The sequence below is a fragment of the Trematomus bernacchii genome, unplaced genomic scaffold, assembly GCF_902827165.1.
Source record: "Trematomus bernacchii unplaced genomic scaffold, fTreBer1.1, whole genome shotgun sequence".
NCBI classification, from domain to species: domain Eukaryota; kingdom Metazoa; phylum Chordata; class Actinopteri; order Perciformes; family Nototheniidae; genus Trematomus; species Trematomus bernacchii.
This window is the reverse complement of record NW_022987942.1, coordinates 3,402,028-3,419,409: the sequence shown is the minus strand read 5'-3', so window position 1 is coordinate 3,419,409 and position 17,382 is coordinate 3,402,028. Positions and strand designations below refer to the sequence as shown.

General features: G+C 42.2%; 1 protein-coding gene across 5 annotated transcripts; it reads right to left on the bottom strand.

Moving 5' to 3' along the window:
- Positions 1–807: 807 nt before the first annotated feature.
- On the bottom strand, positions 808–14,559 carry LOC117470782 (protein Jumonji-like). 5 transcript variants are annotated; one of them, XM_034115657.1, is made up of 9 exons: positions 14,355–14,559; positions 14,033–14,231; positions 12,469–12,598; positions 8,177–8,834; positions 7,886–8,012; positions 7,279–7,451; positions 6,167–6,316; positions 5,223–5,407; positions 808–4,433 (listed from the first exon to the last, which is right to left on the bottom strand). In XM_034115657.1, exons 3-9 carry the CDS (start codon positions 12,511–12,513, stop codon positions 3,252–3,254), a joined length of 2,520 nt encoding a protein of 839 aa, XP_033971548.1. In that variant the 5' UTR covers positions 12,514–12,598; positions 14,033–14,231; positions 14,355–14,559; the 3' UTR covers positions 808–3,251. The 5 variants fall into 5 exon arrangements, with proteins under 5 accessions (XP_033971548.1, XP_033971547.1, XP_033971550.1 ...); XM_034115656.1 differs by lacking the exon at positions 14,033–14,231; XM_034115659.1 differs by lacking the exon at positions 14,033–14,231 and having other exon boundaries at positions 5,241–5,407.
- Positions 14,560–17,382: the final 2,823 nt, after the last annotated feature.

The following is a 17,382-nucleotide window of genomic DNA, read 5'->3' as shown; positions in this document are numbered from 1 at the left end:
TCTTTACCAAAACCGAAACAAAGCTACTGTCTGTGAGTCTGCAGAAAGACCTACTTGTCTGCCTGAAAGTCTTAGCTCTGGAAGAGAATAACAGGTTCCTCTCTTCTACTGTAGGTTGTGTGAAGGGAATAGTGCACTGCCCCCTAGTGAGATATAGTCCACGTTATTTATAATGAAGCGATTTATCAAACATTTATTTTCATAAACATCCACGTATCATTACACCCACTGCAGCCAAACTGCCTCCTTTCTTTTCAGCTCATTCTATTATTATTCATTATCATTCTAGTATTATTATTATTATTATTATTATTATTATTATTATTATTATTAACAAAAATATGTTTCCTGAGTGAGAGGTTACCGCGTTGCACGTAACCATACCCAGCATGTGATTGAGTTTGTATAAGCATGTAGTGAATAGTTAATGAGGGACATTATACATTCTAAGCTAATAAAAAAAATCTTACAGGATATATGGTGTGCAGAGTCAGACAGTGTGAGTAAAGACACGTTTAAAGGAACACACCTGCTCAACATTTTTACAAAAAAGTAATAGTCTTGCTGTTTTCCGTAATGGTTTTACACATTTCTTCTAAAAGGCAATAACATAAAATCAATGTTTTACTATCTAGTTTTGGAAAAGGGGGTATTTTACTTTGACTGAAAATGAATGACATCACATGTGCTTTTATCAGCCTAACACATTATCTGAATCATGAATTAGAACACTTGGAATTGTAGGTTTTAAATAAGGAATTGTGATATCCTGAGAAGATCCCTTGGAAGGTAAATCAATCCTTCTGATAAATATGCAAAAAGAATTTATTGCAAATTCCATTAAAATGATTCACATTTACAGACTTTATACAGTTAGTTTGATGTAGTTGCACAAATGCAGGAGTTTTTCACGTTCTTAATCCCTTGGGGCTGTAAGAGTTTGCTAATTTTACTTAAACTTCATGAATACACAATAAACAACTGACTGACAACTTCAAAAAAATGTTGCATTAACTAGAATGAGATCACTAATATCCATGGTCGGGAACAAAGACATGACTCCATTTGTTTGTAAGTGTGAGAAGTCTCCCACTGGTCAAAGGAGCAAGCTCCAAGGCTGTAGAGAAAATACATGAAAAACCGGAAGCGTCCCAGCACATGGGAGTTATGGCCATTCAGCCAACAGAGTCATAGAAACATGTACAGGTCCTTAATGAAACATCCATAACATGTTAGTGGGAATCCTCCAGAGTCATACAGGATGAACCTGCTTTAGGAAGTAGATTGTCTGCAATGATGTTGTGTTGCTACAGAGAAGGGCTGACTATGTAATAATGATTAACCATGAGTTCACAAAGGGTACAAACGCATAGAATGGAGAGAATCAATAGTTTTTAAAATACCAACCAGGACAAAATTCCTGATACTAAAAACTGTTATTAGCAAACAGTCTGGAATAAGGCATTTCCATAATTTAGTTATAAATAAATTAGTAACTACAACAAACATGGTATGTTTTAGTGTACAAAAAAAATGTAGTATGGAATTAGTTTGATCCTTTGATGCCCTAGTGTTATAGAACCTTTGAGCAATGCTTCACATTGACATAAAGAGCTTTCACTTCATCGACAAATCTATTAATACACGCCCTTTAAAGTCAGTTATAATGAACGCAGTTTACTGTACATTTTCTTTAATCATATTCTAATAATTATACATAATGTCAGTTTATGGATTCTTAAAGTTCCACAGCTGAGAGGGGTTATAACATGAAACTGAATGATGTCTTTAAGCAAACTAAGTTTACCTTGTGCTGAACATAAATTAACAAACGTTCCTCTGATTTGAACTGATAAAACATATTATATGGAAAAAAGAAATATGAACCCCATACAAACACTTCCCTGTGTAAGAATATCATGTTATTGTTGTCCAACTGAATTACTTAGATGGCCAGTTTATGTTGGAAAAACAGAAAGATAAGCCTCTCCCACTGTGTATTTTATCACTATTTTTATTTTGAGTCACTCAAACAGGTGTAATATGCTTTATATATACAGTCTATGGTAATATGTTGATCCTTCACACACAGGGGCATTACTGTGAGGTCAAGTGAAACATTAATTAATAAAAGGTATAACATTTGAACTCTATTTTACTCAACCTCCCAAAATAGCTCATGGGGAAGCTAATAGCACCGATAGCACCTGATGTCATCCTGAAACCTGCTGACATTTCAGTATCAGTACTCATGATGTTTGTGGGCCAGTCATTTATCCTATAGTGTGAATGCCATGTGGGGGGGGGCATGTCACCAGAGTAAAGGACACCTCAGAATCTAAACAGATTATTCCTTTCTGAATGCAATGGCAGACAAACTAAACAGCAGACCCACTTCAGTTTTAACTATGTGCCTTTCCAGATACAGCAGGGCAGTATCTGAGAAGAATTGGGAGGGATGAAACCCTCTTTTAATGGTCACACGTGCAGAGCACACAGCACACACAGTGACATGTGTTCTCTGCATTTAACCCATCCTAGTACCAGGAGTCTAGCACTAGGAGCAGTGGGCAGCTATTGTACAGTGCCCGGGGAGCAATGGGAGTGAGGGGGGAAGGGGGGTGTCCGGTGCCTTGCTCAAGGGCACCACGGCAGGGCAGGAGGTGAACTGGGACCTCTCCAAGTAGCAGTCCACACTCCATATTTTAGGTCTGGTCGGGGACTTGAACCGGCGACCCTGCAGCTCCCAGTCCAAGCCCCTACTGACTGAGCCACTGATCAATCCCTTACACAACTTGTCTGCCATTAGGCTGTGAAAAGTGTTGGAAACACACTGTCCTTTAACTTGCTATTTACTTTATTGATAAATGTGTTTGTCATAAGATCATTATCAGGTCAAACCTCACCTTTAAGCTTTACCTCATGTAGATCTTGGGTTGGAACATTGTTTTTATAAATAAAGTTCTACACAAGTAAAGGACAGTGTGGGAAGTCTGTCTTCACTCGCTTATGGACATTTCCTCCTACGGACCTGTCTGCGCGAAACAGAAGGTGTTCATGAGCCTTCACAGTCTAAACCATTAAATCATTCAAATGATCCCAAAGTTATTGACATGTGTAGTGAACAGTACACATATCACTATCCAAGCAGCCAACAACCAAGACCATGCTGTGTTTACAGTATCAGTATCCAATGTTATTTAGAACATTTTGCTAATCATCAATTTCTTAATATAGTTAATCAGGTGTTGTTAGCGCTTCTGAAGGATTCTAGGGCTGCTTCTGGTCTTAATGGCTGAGGTAGTAGACTTGGTCTGGGTGGGGCCCTTTGCAGAGCCCCTGGAAGTGTTGGAATAACTACTGACAGCTGAACAGTCCTCTGTCGAGTCCTCTGTGGTACCCTTAGAAGAGTCTTTTACAGCACCTTTGGAATTCAGGATAGTGGAGCATCTGCTGGATGGTGAAGTACACTTGGTCATGTCCTTGCTAGTACATGTGTTAGTGCCCTTAGCAGTGTGCTTGGCAAAAACACTGGCTGGTGGGTTACTGTGTGTGTGTGTAGAAGTCAATGAGTTCATAGCAACTTTAACGGCAGTAGTCCTCCTGGAATCAGCAGTCCTGGTCATTAGTCTGGGGACAGTCTGATTTCTCTGGAGCCTTCTGTCTCTCACATGTCTGCCGATGACCTCACTGACGGGGCCTAGCTCAGAGTTTGCGATCATGGTGGAAAGGTTGACCTCTTCTTGAGAAGAGACGGCGGACACACTTTCAACATGTTTGTCTTCACTAACGCCACAACCCCTCTCTACTGTCATCTCTCCAACACAGCCACATGTGTCCTGTGGAAGGTCTTCAGTGATTTCACTTATGTGGCCTTCAGACGCTTCTCTTACATCTGCATCACAGCTAGCCTCCCTCTGAGGGATCTCCCCAACATGGCATTCCCTCTCCTCTGGGACATCAGCATGGCTGCACTGCACTGTCCTGGCCTTCTTTGAGTTCTTGTTGTTCAGAGGGGTGGGGCTGGTGTCGGGGGGGAGGCCTCTCCTTCTCCTGGATGACCTCAGAACCTCAGGGTTCTCAGTGAGCGCTCTAATCGCTGAGCCATTAGTCACTGGGGTTTGAGTCCTGCTGGGACGTCTTCCTGAGTTCTGCACACTGCTGAAGGTCTTGGGGTTTCTGGATTTGTCTGGGGTGGAGCGGGGTTGTGGAGGAAGGCGGTGGTTGCGAGGCAGCTGGTGTTTGCTGCGCTGGGTGAGGTGTTTGTTTTTGGCTTCCTGGAGTCTGGGTTTACAGGTATTGCTAGGCCTGGGGGGGGGCCTGGGGGGGGGCCTGGGGGAGCGTCTGCTGGCTCCCCCGGAGCTCGGCTTTAAGATGGGAACTGACCTGACACAGGAAGCTCTTTGATCAGAGAGTCCAGTCACCATGGAAACCTGCAATAGAAAGAGAACATTTCATTTAGCTGATACTTGTATCCAAAAAGACCTCCGGAGCACCTCAGTGTCAAGTGTACATACACAGGTCACACACCATTGGGTTTGGCTGAAACTTCCACGTGTAAGCTGCCATTTTCAATTACCCCTTCCTTGTAATCTTGTTAGAGAAAAAGTAAGAATAATTGATGTGAAGAAAAAGTAATTGATGTGTACTCAATAATCACGATTATGTTGATAGATATTGAGATCACAATTATGATTATGATCAAAGAGAGCATGTGTCTGTGTCAAGACATGAATATAATGATATCAGCATAAAACCGATGTGAGGCCAGTGACACAGCAGCACACTCAGCTTGTGGAACGGGATTCAGTAAAGAAGACATCAATGAAGATATGATCAAAGGTGGCCATGACATGAGCTGCTGGTATTATTCTTCAGATCGGTCATGTCTTATGGGGGGCTGGCCCATCACACTGGGATTGGCCAGCTCTCCTGATGGAAGAAAGGAACTTTTCTATAGCTCTCTTTTTCTCCAATCTAATACACTTTGTATCTATCACATACAGTGAACTTTAGACTCCACATTGTACCAGTTCTAGTATTAGAGGCAGAGGTCAGCTACTATATACCCAGCGCTCGGGGGACAGTGTGTCAGGTGAACGGGCCCCTCTCAAAGTACCAGTCCACACTGGGGTCTGTTGGGAAACTTGACCAGGTCCCTTCAGACTGAGAAACAATGAGGACAGCTTTAGACAGAGCAGCATGTAGAAAGATGGTCAGACCTGGTCTGTCCTCCTGACCTGCAGGGGGAGCTGCCGGGGTCTCAGCAGGTGTCTCTCAGCTCCCCCCTCTCTACTCCTCCTCTCTCTCTCCCTCCTCCTCTGTGCCCGGGCGCTCAGAGGGCAGAAGGAGCCCCCCGCTGCATAGCCGGCAGGCCCCCCCCTCAGAGAGCGAGAGTCCCGCTGCACTGTGGGACAGCAACACACACAGAGGCACAAAGACAAAAGAGAAAGATATGAATAAAGCATTTTATGGGATACCCTACCATTTTATTCAAAGCTGTGAGTATAATGGCCCTGACACAGCAATACACACATTAAAACAAAGCAGTGTTTGCCAACCGTTGTACACACCACTCTGAAAGATAAAGTAGAAAAATGAAAAGAGATTCAACATGTAGAATGGATGGCGGAGCTGTGAGCAAAATAATTCACTCAGATTGGCTGTTCAGTTTAAAGGAAGAAGATGGACCCGAAGAAAGTGAAGAGGGCATACACAGAATCTCTTATCATTTTTCAGCTTCATCTTGTCCAATCATTTTGAATACAAATATATTTGTGAGTCGGTGTGGTGTGTTAACGGTTTGTAGAAGATTACAGAAACGTGAACAAATGCTGAGTGCGGGACAAACCGCAACAACATGGCCAAATGGGCTTGGTGTGTCAGAAATGGAATCTTTCATGACACAATGAGTCTATATGTATGAATATGACTTTTGTCATTTCGTTAGGGTGTCACTTTTAATGGGCCTGGGGTTAATTGATGACAATGATAATAAACTTTCATGAAGACTCCTTTGTGTTAATGTGCTTGATGGGTGTCGTGTCATGGTTATGCACACTCCTTAAATCAAACGTTACTGACCTTTAAAACCACACGTACAGAGACTGATGTGTCTGTATTTCAGAAACGACAGCAGCATACAGGCAGCTGAGAGGAGGAGTACCTGTTGTTCTGCTGAAGAGGCTCATGTTATTCCCCTGCGCTGCAGTCTTGTGATTGGTTGGGAGACAGGAAGTAAGACGCTGAGTGCCAGCTGGCTCCTTCGCTCGTCCACTCGCTAAGAAGGCCATGTTGCTAGGCAACGCTGCTGAACCTGAAGTAAAAGAGGAAACGCCTTAATTGATGCTGGAGGAGATACAGTATGTCTGCCTCAATACATACTCGACTCTTTGTTTCCCTTATTCAGCAAAACACTCTCCTTCATAAAACCAGGGTTTCAGCCACATGATTTTACACTTAGATTTGGAAGCATATCAGATAACACTAAAACTGATCCAGATCTTCAAACCCTGAGAAAGGCTCCACGGATTGCAGATGAATTGAAACACTGCAGTGCAGTGCTCTTTGTTCAGCATTAGTAACACAGTATACACAGTAGTATGTCATATGACAACATGGAGCTGAGCTCCTGGCATTAACAGCCACACATCAGTTCAGACCGATATACCTATAGTTTTTATATTGCTGCAGGAATGAGTCCTAAAGCACACGAATGACTGAGTGAGTGTTTTGCACTTAATGTTCCCTTGTCTCAAAGTAAATGTTTTTACGTATTTTATTAAATGGTTCTACCACATAAAGCACATCAGTAAATACCCCATTATATGAATGTTGCAGCGGTGTGTGGTTATGGTGCTGGCTGAAGAGATGGGAGTGACAAAGCTGTAGACCAGATACCTGAGCAGAATCAATAAAACGTGTTGGTTTCCACAAACCCTCTCCTCCTTCTGTCCTTCTTTAACTGGGTGAGCAGGATACCACACAATAAGGAGAACTCATCCACTCACTAGACTGCCTCATTGTGTTAGAATTTTAAAAGGATGCGAGACTGCCAATTGACAAAACCATGAACCCAGCTACATCCGGTCATTCTTAGAAGAACTGTTTTACAAGATAAAATATCTGAGATTGAATTTACACTTCAAAAAACATAGAAGTGTGCAGCATCATAGACATTTTATGCCACAGAGCTTATTTTCTGCAATAATCCACAATCCAAAAGAACCAGGTCAGTGCTGCAGGGTTGACAACATACTTCCTCTCCTTTTAGCTTACCTCTCAGACAGAGAAAGGACAGGAAGTCCTCGGTCTTGGGTCGCCTCCTCGTCAGACAGGTGACCACCGCCAGGTTGTGTGCGTGCTTACCTCGTGCTGATGACATCATTGCTGGCGGCCCTGGAGAGCTGGGAGGGGACTGAGCAAACTTCCTCTGCGCCTGCAGCCGTGGTCTGCACACCCAGTGGACAACAGCATAAAAACCATGAATATATGAATGACAGATATCATTTTTGATAACAGAAAATTGAAACATTTCTGTTATTTTTCAGACATAAATCACCAAACTATTGTTTCCCTATTTTTTCTATATCAAATTAAATAATCCCTTTTTATTTGCAAGGTAGGGTATAGACTGTGCAAAACAATGGATATCTTCTTTTTCTAGGTCAAAGTAAAACTGAAAATATATTTTTCATAAAAACCAAAGAAATACATTTTAAACAAATTCCAAATCTATCAATCTCCTCACACATTTCATGTTCTGATTTAGGGATGTCAAAAGTAGGTAGCACCCTCTGTCATGAAAAAATAGTATTGCTATTCATTTTTTCTGTCATGAACCTGAACATGCAAAAACACACACAGTGATGACCCTACAGCTGACCTCTTGCTGGACGAGTCGTCCCTGTGGCGGTGGAGGCTGGCCGGGCGGAGCTGCGTCTGCAGGGAGAGGCTCCAGCGGGCCGACAGCAGGGACTGACAGCCGCTGATGCTGCCATTAACCAGGGAGCCTGAAGGCAACAGGAAGAACTTATATGAGGCTCTTCCTTAGTTCCAGAGATTATTATAAACACAATGAATGTGTCTGGTGTGGCAGGAAATATGAAATGCAATTGGCTTTGCTACTACTAAATGAACAGCTGTGACTAATAGAAGAGAAGAAGAGCGTACTGACCCCTGAGGCGTGTGGGGGGGTGTGAGCGCAGCGTCCTCGGGGGGGTAGCAGCCTTCAGCAGCGTCTGTGTGTTCTTCACTGAGTGTTTGTGCTGAGCAACATGTGTGTGTTTTGCACTTTCTGCGTGTTTTGAGTTGAGCAGCGGCAGTGTTTTATGTGTTTTATGCGAGCGTAGTGTCCTGGTGGATGCAGAATTCCTCTGGAGTGTGTGTGTATTATCTTGTGTGGGTTGTACAGTGTGTGTCATTCTCCCTGATTGTGTTTGCATGTTCTGTAGGGTGGACGTACATTTATTTCTTGGTGTGCATGAGTCCTGAGACACGTTATTTTTTCGCCCTTTGTTGGAGTCTCCATGGGGGGGTTTTGAAATGTGCATATTTTGTGTGTTTTTCTGTGTGTGTGTGATAGGTGGTCTTTGTCGTGGCGTGTGCACACTCTGTCTTGTGCGTGTGTTTTGCTGCTTGTGGGTTTTTGCCAGTGTCCGTGTCTTTCGCTGAGCATGAAGGAGAGTATTTTTTGTTGTGTGCTTGTGTGCACGCGTGTGTATGTGTGAGTGTTTTTGTGTGGCACGGTGTGTGTCTCTGAATTCCCTGAGGGACAGGAAGAGGACTTTGCGGACGAGACGTTCTTCACACCACGGCATCCCGTCACTGATGTCCTGCAGAAAGTCACGAACACAAACACCATCAACTATTAAAAACAGAACGCACTAAAATGGATTATCCACAGGGAAATGCCAAAATGAAAGTACACATTTAAAACCATTTGAAAATCTACAACAGTTATTAGTACCACAGTCCTCCACATACAATTTGAGGCAGTAGTCTAAACTTTTATCTATCATCTATCTATCGATGATATATAGTGCAAAACACTGATTTTATATTTATTTTATTGCTGGGCAAATGTATTTGTTCATGACCTCTCTGTGGCCATATTGTGGGAAAGTTCGAATTTGTAATCTCGATTTTTTGTGTTGTGATTGTAGTAGCCTTGTCTGTCTTTTATTTGTGACTTAATTTTGTTTTTGTCATTTTTTTTTACATTTGTACTATATGCTAGGAGCCCCTTAAAAACAAAATGGTTAATCTCAAGGGGTTTATCCTAAATAAATACATCTCGCTGGAATAAAAACAGAAATGTGAAGGACTACAGTATGAACAGAGTTTATTTATGCAGTCGATCCCTGCAAATATAACCAGCATCAGTGGGGAGGGCTTCTGTGTGCCTTACACTAGGAGTCTTAACTGTTCATCTGGAAACCAACACAGGCACGCAGTTCCATGTGAGGGTAGACTGTTTGTACTTTATGATAAATAACTATAAATAGCTGTTCAGGAATGCCAAAGATGTTTGAGGTTATTTAAAAACAGCCCGTCCATTCAATAGTTTGTCCACTAGAGGGCACTCATGGACGACCATTGGTTACAATTTCAATCTGAATAATTGTTAGTTTACAGTACAAATCAGCTGTTCTTACGATGGCTAACACTACATTATGTTAAAGTAAGATGATGAACATGGAAAACAACAGCATGTCAATATGTTCATTATGAGCGTTTTTAAAGATGTATCTATAGAGTTATCAGCTTTTAAACTCAGTATGAGTCCAGCTTTACTTTATGCTCAGCCACACTGCTATGCCTTTAGGCCAGATCAGACAGGTTTATGCATCTGGCCGTTTCTCAATCGCGAGTACGCTTGCTTGGTAGCACATGTCTTCCGAGTCACTTCCTTCAGAAGCTAGGCAAGAATCCTTCCTGGCATTCGGAAAACGAAGAGTGGAACAGGCTAACAAGTGTGCAAGTGTGCGTCATATGAGAGGCCCCGCCTTACATTTTCCGCCACAGATTTGGGGAAATTGGTCCGTGCACAAAGCATTGTGGGGATTTTAAGGACGCGAAGTCTACCCATGTGCAGCCTCGAAATTTCCCCCAAACCAAGGACACGGCCTCGGTGGAATTCCAAGTATGCTGGACATTGGAACGGTCCTGCTGCGCCACTTGATGACGTAGCATCCTTGAAATATTGGCTTGGAAGCCAGTATCCTCGCGATTGAGAAACGGCCACTGTGTCCAAGAAGCATCAGAGAGAATACACACCTTCTTCTTGCCAGAATGATAGAGGATGCATGCTGGATGTAATAATCCAAATGTTTGTGGAAGCAGATGCAGACGTGTTCCTGTCCTTATCCACCACCTGTATGTATCCATGTTATCAACATGCTGCTCTGCAATATTAATCCTACATCGACAACTCATAGCTCTAGCATGCCTCAACTAAACGCATTATTCTCATGAATTGGAAAGTCAGAAAGCCCAACTGTTTCAACTTAAATAAATGTCTGGAGGACTTTCTGAAGCTTTTAAGCATGGAAGAAGCTGCATCCTCGCTTTCAGATGTTGATAGGGGAGATAACAGGTTCTGGGTAACAATAAGGTTATTTACTGGAGCTAAACCATCTTGGTAAAAAAAAACCTTTGTAAAAAAAACAACCACACAAAATCCAACAAACTGTGTACCCATGGTGTTCAATCTGGGCCTGAATGTTAAAGCCTGTTAAAGGGCCGGATCATGAGTCTAATGTAAAGTTATACATTTGGAACAGGGGAAAAGTAAAATAAAATAGAGAAACGAATAATCAAAGAATATTTATGTCATGAAGTCATCATGTACTGATGCAGATCCAAGACCACATGTGATGCAAGACCATGTGCAGGGGCGGACTGGGACTAAAACCCAGCCCGGGAAACTCGACCGGCCCAACTCGGTACCGCTAGTCAATTGTCAATGGGGGGGGGTGCTAGTGAATTGTCCGACCGGCCCACTTCGGTACCGGAAAAAACTCTCTGTATTCCCAATGGCCAGTTGGTGGACCGCCAGCAATGATATTTGGCCCGGAAAATTATTTTGAGAATAAAAATAATCTTTTTTTTTTGTATTCAGTCGCACATATAGGCTATAATGTCCGAATAGAGAATCTACCTACCCCTGAAGAATGCTTATTGTACTTCTATCCATGTTGAGAGTGAATGACACACAACACAGGCACAATCTGACAGCGGGGTGCACTGACGCTGATAGTGGATCAATAAGTAGGTGGACAGCGCGTGGTGCTGAAATAGCCAACATGTGGTTTGTGGTTTGAAAAAAATAACACCAGCTCACTAAATCATTCAAACGTAATGTTTACTCAGGCCTATATGTGAACAGTAACAAAGTTCAGTCAAAACATTGACAACAAAATCGGAGAAGCCGCTTGATCATGGAGGGCGAGGGGTGGTGGTGCATATGCTGCCACCCCAGTTGGCAGCTTTGTTTTGAAAGAAAAGTTTTGGCTCATCGGACATTTATGAGGGGAAATCCCTAATGTCCGAGTACATGTGACTGCAGCACAAGACGCGAGCCTTGTAACCCCTCCCCCGGCCCTGGCGCGAGCATGGAAATGTGATTGTCATTTGAACGGGACGGCGCAAAACGAGAAGCATTCGGGCCGTTTCTCAATGTCGAGTATACCTGCTGCAGAGCCAGTGGCCGTTTCTCAATCGCGAGGATATTGGCTTCCAAGCCAATATTTCAACGATGCTACGTCATCGAGTGCCGCCGAAGGACTGTTCCAATCTCCAGCATACTTGGAATTCCACCGAGGCCGCGTCCTTGGTTTGGGGGAAATTTCGAGGCTGCACATGGGTAGACTTCGCGTCCTTAAAATCCCCACAATGCTTTGCGCACGGACCAATTTCCAAAATCTGTGGCGGAAAATGTAAGGCGGGGCCTCTCATATGACGCACACCTGCACACTTGTTAGCCTGTTCCATTCTTCTTCGTTTTCCGAAGCCGTGGCTTGGAAGCATACTTGCTTAGTTTCTGAAGGAAGTGACTTGGAAGTACGCGACTACGAAGCCAGCATCCTCGAGATTGAGAAACGGCCACTATTTCAACTATACTACGTCATCGAGTGGCACCGAATGCTGGACATTTAACATGCATTTAAACAGTCATTCGGCACCACTCAATGACGTAGTATACTTGAAATAGTGGCTCTGCAGCAGGTATACTCGACATTGAGAAACGGCCACGGTCTACAATGACAGAGAAGAGACTGTCAGCATTGATTCAAAACGCACTAAAGCTTTGGATCTTAATAAGCTTAATGTGCAGTGGCGGACTGGCCATCTGTAGAATCTGGAGAATCACAGAACGGCGAGGCTCCCCCCCCCCCCCCTAGCTAGTTAAGATGGAGCATTATTTTTATAGGCAATGTGTACAAAGAGGAAAGACATTTCACTTACATATTTCTTTTTGATGATGTTCCGTTTGGGTCTGTCCGTACTCATCTTGACAAGAAGACGCTAACGGGCACATGGAACACCGAAGCCTTTTTCTTGACCTTTGACTCACTCTAAATTCCAACACTCTGTCCTGGAAAAAAGGAGTCAAGTTAGGTTTAAAAAATATTTTGAATAAATGAGAGTGCAAAAAAGTAAAATACACCAACAGTTCATCTGCAGAAACAAAAAATGTTCTGTTCAATATTCAATGTTCTGTCTGGTGAGTTTCATGACAAGGATGATGCTTCAAACAAGCACAGCCTAACTGGCTCTGTATAAGACATTCAATGTTTCATTCATATGTTAGCATTAAGACACAGTATTGCACGTCCAATTGCCTGAAAACAGCAACACAACATGATGTAGAAGCACAACAAACTACCCAACAAATTAAATATAAAGATTCATAAAGAAGAAAATAATCCAACTATAACCTGATCAGCTAACTTGAACTAACTGTCAACACATAATAAATGATTGCATATTAATTTTATTTATTTAGTCAACGTTGTTATTGTTTTAGTTGAAAAACAACGCTCTGAGAAATGTGGCTTATTTGTTAATTAAAAAGGTTGTTTCAAGAAGAATATAATGGGCAAACTAAGGTCAAGTTGTGTATCAGTAAAACATGAAAATAATATCATTATGGGAAACCAGGGTGGACGTTTGAAAAGGTTCAGGATTCAAAGGCATGCAGGTTGTTAAGCAGCTGAGTACTGCGCAGGACAATGAACATGAAGCCTCCTTTAGCACTGTGAGCGGACTATACAATAAGGGTATCCGTCCACATCTAAGCTGCTCAGCTTCCCTATAGTATGATACACACTCAGTTTGCTATCAATTATAGTGCCCAGCTACTGTTACTACTGTACACTTATAATGGTTTTAATTATATGGGACAGAGAGGAGTGTCTTTAAATAAATGATCATCTCTTTATTTTGTTCATATTTGAAATTAATAATCTTTCTGGATACCAGTTGCTTTAACTTGTACTCTCTACTCTATAACTTCTCTCCTTCTCTGTTCAAAGTACTATCAAAGCCACATCATTGCACATTGTTTTATTGTTCTAAGAATACAGTTTGTTAGTATAAGTGCATGTCCCCTAGTAATGCGGCCTGGGGTCTGGACATCTGTCCAGCAGCAACCTGCCACATCCTTTAAGGTCTGCTGCTTCACAGGGGGAGCTGCCCTTTGGCCAGTCTTACCCCAGTGCACTGACATGGAACCTGAAGAATGGGGCTGCACAGCATCTTAGTCTTCACACATAGCCTACTGCTCTGCTAAAGCCCCCTCTGGATGAAGTGATCATCTACAGTTATAGCTTTAAAATAATGGCAGCAGCTCATTTTATGTTAATGAACATAGGAAGTGCACTGCTTTAGAACCTTAAGATGGTTATATACACTAGATTGATGTGTGTGCATCCACCACAGCATCAGTCAGGATGTGTAACAATGAAGATTACAGTGGGACCCTGGAGTTAGTAAGCAAGCTAATGTCAGACAATGAAAGCCCATTCACCTGCAGCAGCTTTACAGAACAGGTGTTCCTGCATACATGCAGCTCTGTGTGAGCCCATCAGAACAGAACCAGATCAGTCAGGCTGTGTCTCAGTACAGTCTGTTCAGTCAGAACAGTCAGTACAGGGTGCAGCGGGCCCACATTCTGTGTACAATCCTCACGAGACTGTACATCCCTGAGCACTGACGATCATATCGGCCTTTAAACAAAGCAATATCAAGCAATCATCGATCACACACCTCCAGCAGGATGATCGGCCTACATCATGAGCACATCGACACCCTAAGGGGATTCACGGACCCTCTCACTCTCTTTAACGAACCTGACACAACGGATCACATGAGATATCCCCCCGGCTCCGGCATGCCGTGTCCCCCCTCTCAGAGCCGCTGGGCCCGGTGTGCCGCTCGGCTCGGCACCTGCACGGCTGATGGAGCTCAGGGAGGCAGCACCACTGCGGTCATCCGAACCAAGGCCAGCCTCGGTTAGGTTTCAGTGCGCGTGTATTGTTTCATATACGGTCGGTGCAGGCTATATTACGGTCTGTGGTTGGCTTATTATGCATCCACCACGTGACCCGGAAATCGGTCGAGTCCATCGGTACACCAGCTCCGAGGTTCTGGGTTCTACCTTCTGCTTTATCAAATGCCCGATCTGGACGTTTGTCGTCTTTCGGTGACTCGGTCCAGGCGGCCCCGGAACCAGAACCCTCCGGAGAGACAGTCCCTGCAGCCGAGCTTAGATCCAGGCTGCGCCTCTATTCTCTCACTACGGTACAGCGCCTCAGCTGCCTGCGAGTCAATGGTATCAACAACTATACACTAAACAAATTATTAGTTTTTATCACTATTTTCTTGATTTTCTTAATTTCTTTCTCTATATTTTTGTATTATTTTTTGTATTCTGTGTATGTACCTGTTTGTTCAATGTTTGGTGTGTAATGTTTGATGTATATATATTTTCTTAAATAAAGGGGGGAAAACTACTATACAAATTAGATAACAATACATTCTGACATGTCACAGAAGTATTTAAAAGCTATGAGAGAAAGAGAATTTAGCCCATTTTCAACAAGATGAGGTCACTGTACCATAATGTCATGCAAAAATAGTATATTTATATTTTATGTATGTATTGTGCTCGTATGTTGTTTGACTTCAAAATTAAAATGGATTAATTGTTAAATATATTCTAACATTATTTTTGAATTGTCAGACTACATGCTGCTTGAGTGAAGCTCTTCTTCAGTTCACATCAGAAACAGAGTCCTGTGGACTGCACAGTATTCTTCCTGTCATGCAGCATGTTGGAAACACAACTAAACTATTCTTTTTTGGAGAGAAAACCCTGCTGAATAAAAAACCAGCATAGACCAGCATGGTTGACCAGCAAAACCAGAATGTGTTGTGTTTTGGTCACTTGTATGCTGGTCTATGCTGGTCTATGCTGGTATGCTGGTCTATGCTGGTGACCAGCATACCAGCATAGACCAGCATTGACCAGCATAGACCAGCATAGACCAGCATTGACCAGCATAGACCAGCATAGAAGTGACCAAAACACAACATATGCTGGTTTTGCTGGTCAACTAGGCTGGTCTTTTCAGCAGGGTATCTATCTATCACCAGCTTATGTTAGTATACAATGTATTCTGGTAACTATCAAAATAAAGACATGTCTAGTGTTCATAACAGCATTTTTATTTAATAAATTATACATTAACAATACAATAATATTACAAAAAAAACCTACATCTAAATAAATATATAATCTTAAATAGATGCATTTGATTTAAAAAATAAAAATAACAAATATATTTCAATTTTTTTTTGTTTTCTTGTTAATATCCATTATCTTCTCTGTTATATATTTTCCGGTCTTTGCCAATCTGGCCAGCATTTCTTGGTCCTCCACGTCTTTCTCGTACAGCCACTGCTTGAAGCAAACTGAAAATAAATGAAAAGATCAGAGTATCAAATATCGTCTAAAGATGTACGGTACTACTACTTTTATCGATACCGCTTATCGATCCGGTCCTTTAACGGTACTCTTATCGGTTCTTTTGAAAAAAAAAAAGGTAAATGAACTAGACATATTGTGAACAAAATTAACATTGCTTTTTATTTAAATTAAATAAATAATATTTCACATCAAAAGAAACAACAATGTTTTAACAAACCGTATTAAATAATGTGATGACAGAACTGTAAACAGAATAGCTGAAACTTTAACAAAATAAATAACTCAGTTACCTCTACTCATTAACCCATGTTTGTATAATTGAGTTAACTCTGTGTGTTGCTGCTAGCATACATAACATACCTGACGTGGAAACGTTACTTGTGGATGGGGCTACAGAGCCACTAGAAAGACAGTCGAACCCGGTGCATTTCTCCGTCTGAATGTGGTGCACTTTTGCTAAATGTTTAGACAAATTGCTCGTGTTACCGCCCTTACATGCTAAACTCTTATTGCACTTTTGGCAACGAGCATTTTCCACCTCAAGACCAAGCCCCCAGGAAGTGCGCCGGACTCTGAGGAAAATATTCGTTGTGTCCAAACTACCCAGTATGAACTATTTTATAGCCCTTATTAGAATCATTCGGTCCTTAAAGTTGTAAAATGCTCTAAAAGCCGAATCTAGATTTATTTTCTCTCCCCATTCATTCTAGTGAGCCGAGAGTGGGTGCTCGGGGGGCGGGGCAACCTGTTAAACCCCATCCCCCCGCCACCGGGGGGAAAAACGCATCATCTGCAGGAAACATCTTCTGAGGGCTTCTTAATATTTAATAAACTATGAATGTTTCATATCCATGTAACGGGAAGAAACTCAGCTAACTGATCTTTTTTTTTTTTTCAAAAAAAAAAATACAAAGCTAACGCTGAGCCTCTGAATTAGCCCCGGGCGAAAAAATGCTAATGCCGTTTGCACAGAAAACACGGTATAACACCCTTATTACTTATCGTAACTGCACATCCAACATATCGATTAGCATCGTGAGAGTACACAGAATCAATAGGTATGTATATCATCACTCCATGATAAGAACTTGCGACATTATTAACAAAAACAGACATCAAAACACGTGGCGCTAGGTAGCCAAAACGAGAATATGTCTTACCTTGGTCGTTGTCTGATCAAAAGTTGTCTTCAATGGCATTAAAACGATAAAAACTTTGCTGAATCCATAGGTTAATCCAATGTGTCTGTGTCACTTTGAAATGATTTCTGCTAATCCATAAGCAATAAACCTACTTTTCCGTTTTCAGATTTCAGAGCGTGAGACAGGTTTAGATTTGGGGAAACTGCATGCGCATAGCCCCCACTTTTTTTTGGTAACGTTGGTGTG

Excerpts from the sequence above, each read along its gene's own strand:
- LOC117470782 (XM_034115657.1), bottom strand. The coding sequence starts at position 12,513 with ATGAGTACGGACAGACCCAAACGGAACATCATCAAAAAGAAATAT. Across the intron at positions 8,013-8,176 it reads CCCCCCCACACGCCTCAGGG|GCTCCCTGGTTAATGGCAGC; the intron begins GTCAGTACGCTC and ends TGTTGCCTTCAG. Across the intron at positions 5,408-6,166 it reads CCTCTTCAGCAGAACAACAG|TGCAGCGGGACTCTCGCTCT; the intron begins GTACTCCTCCTC and ends GCTGTCCCACAG.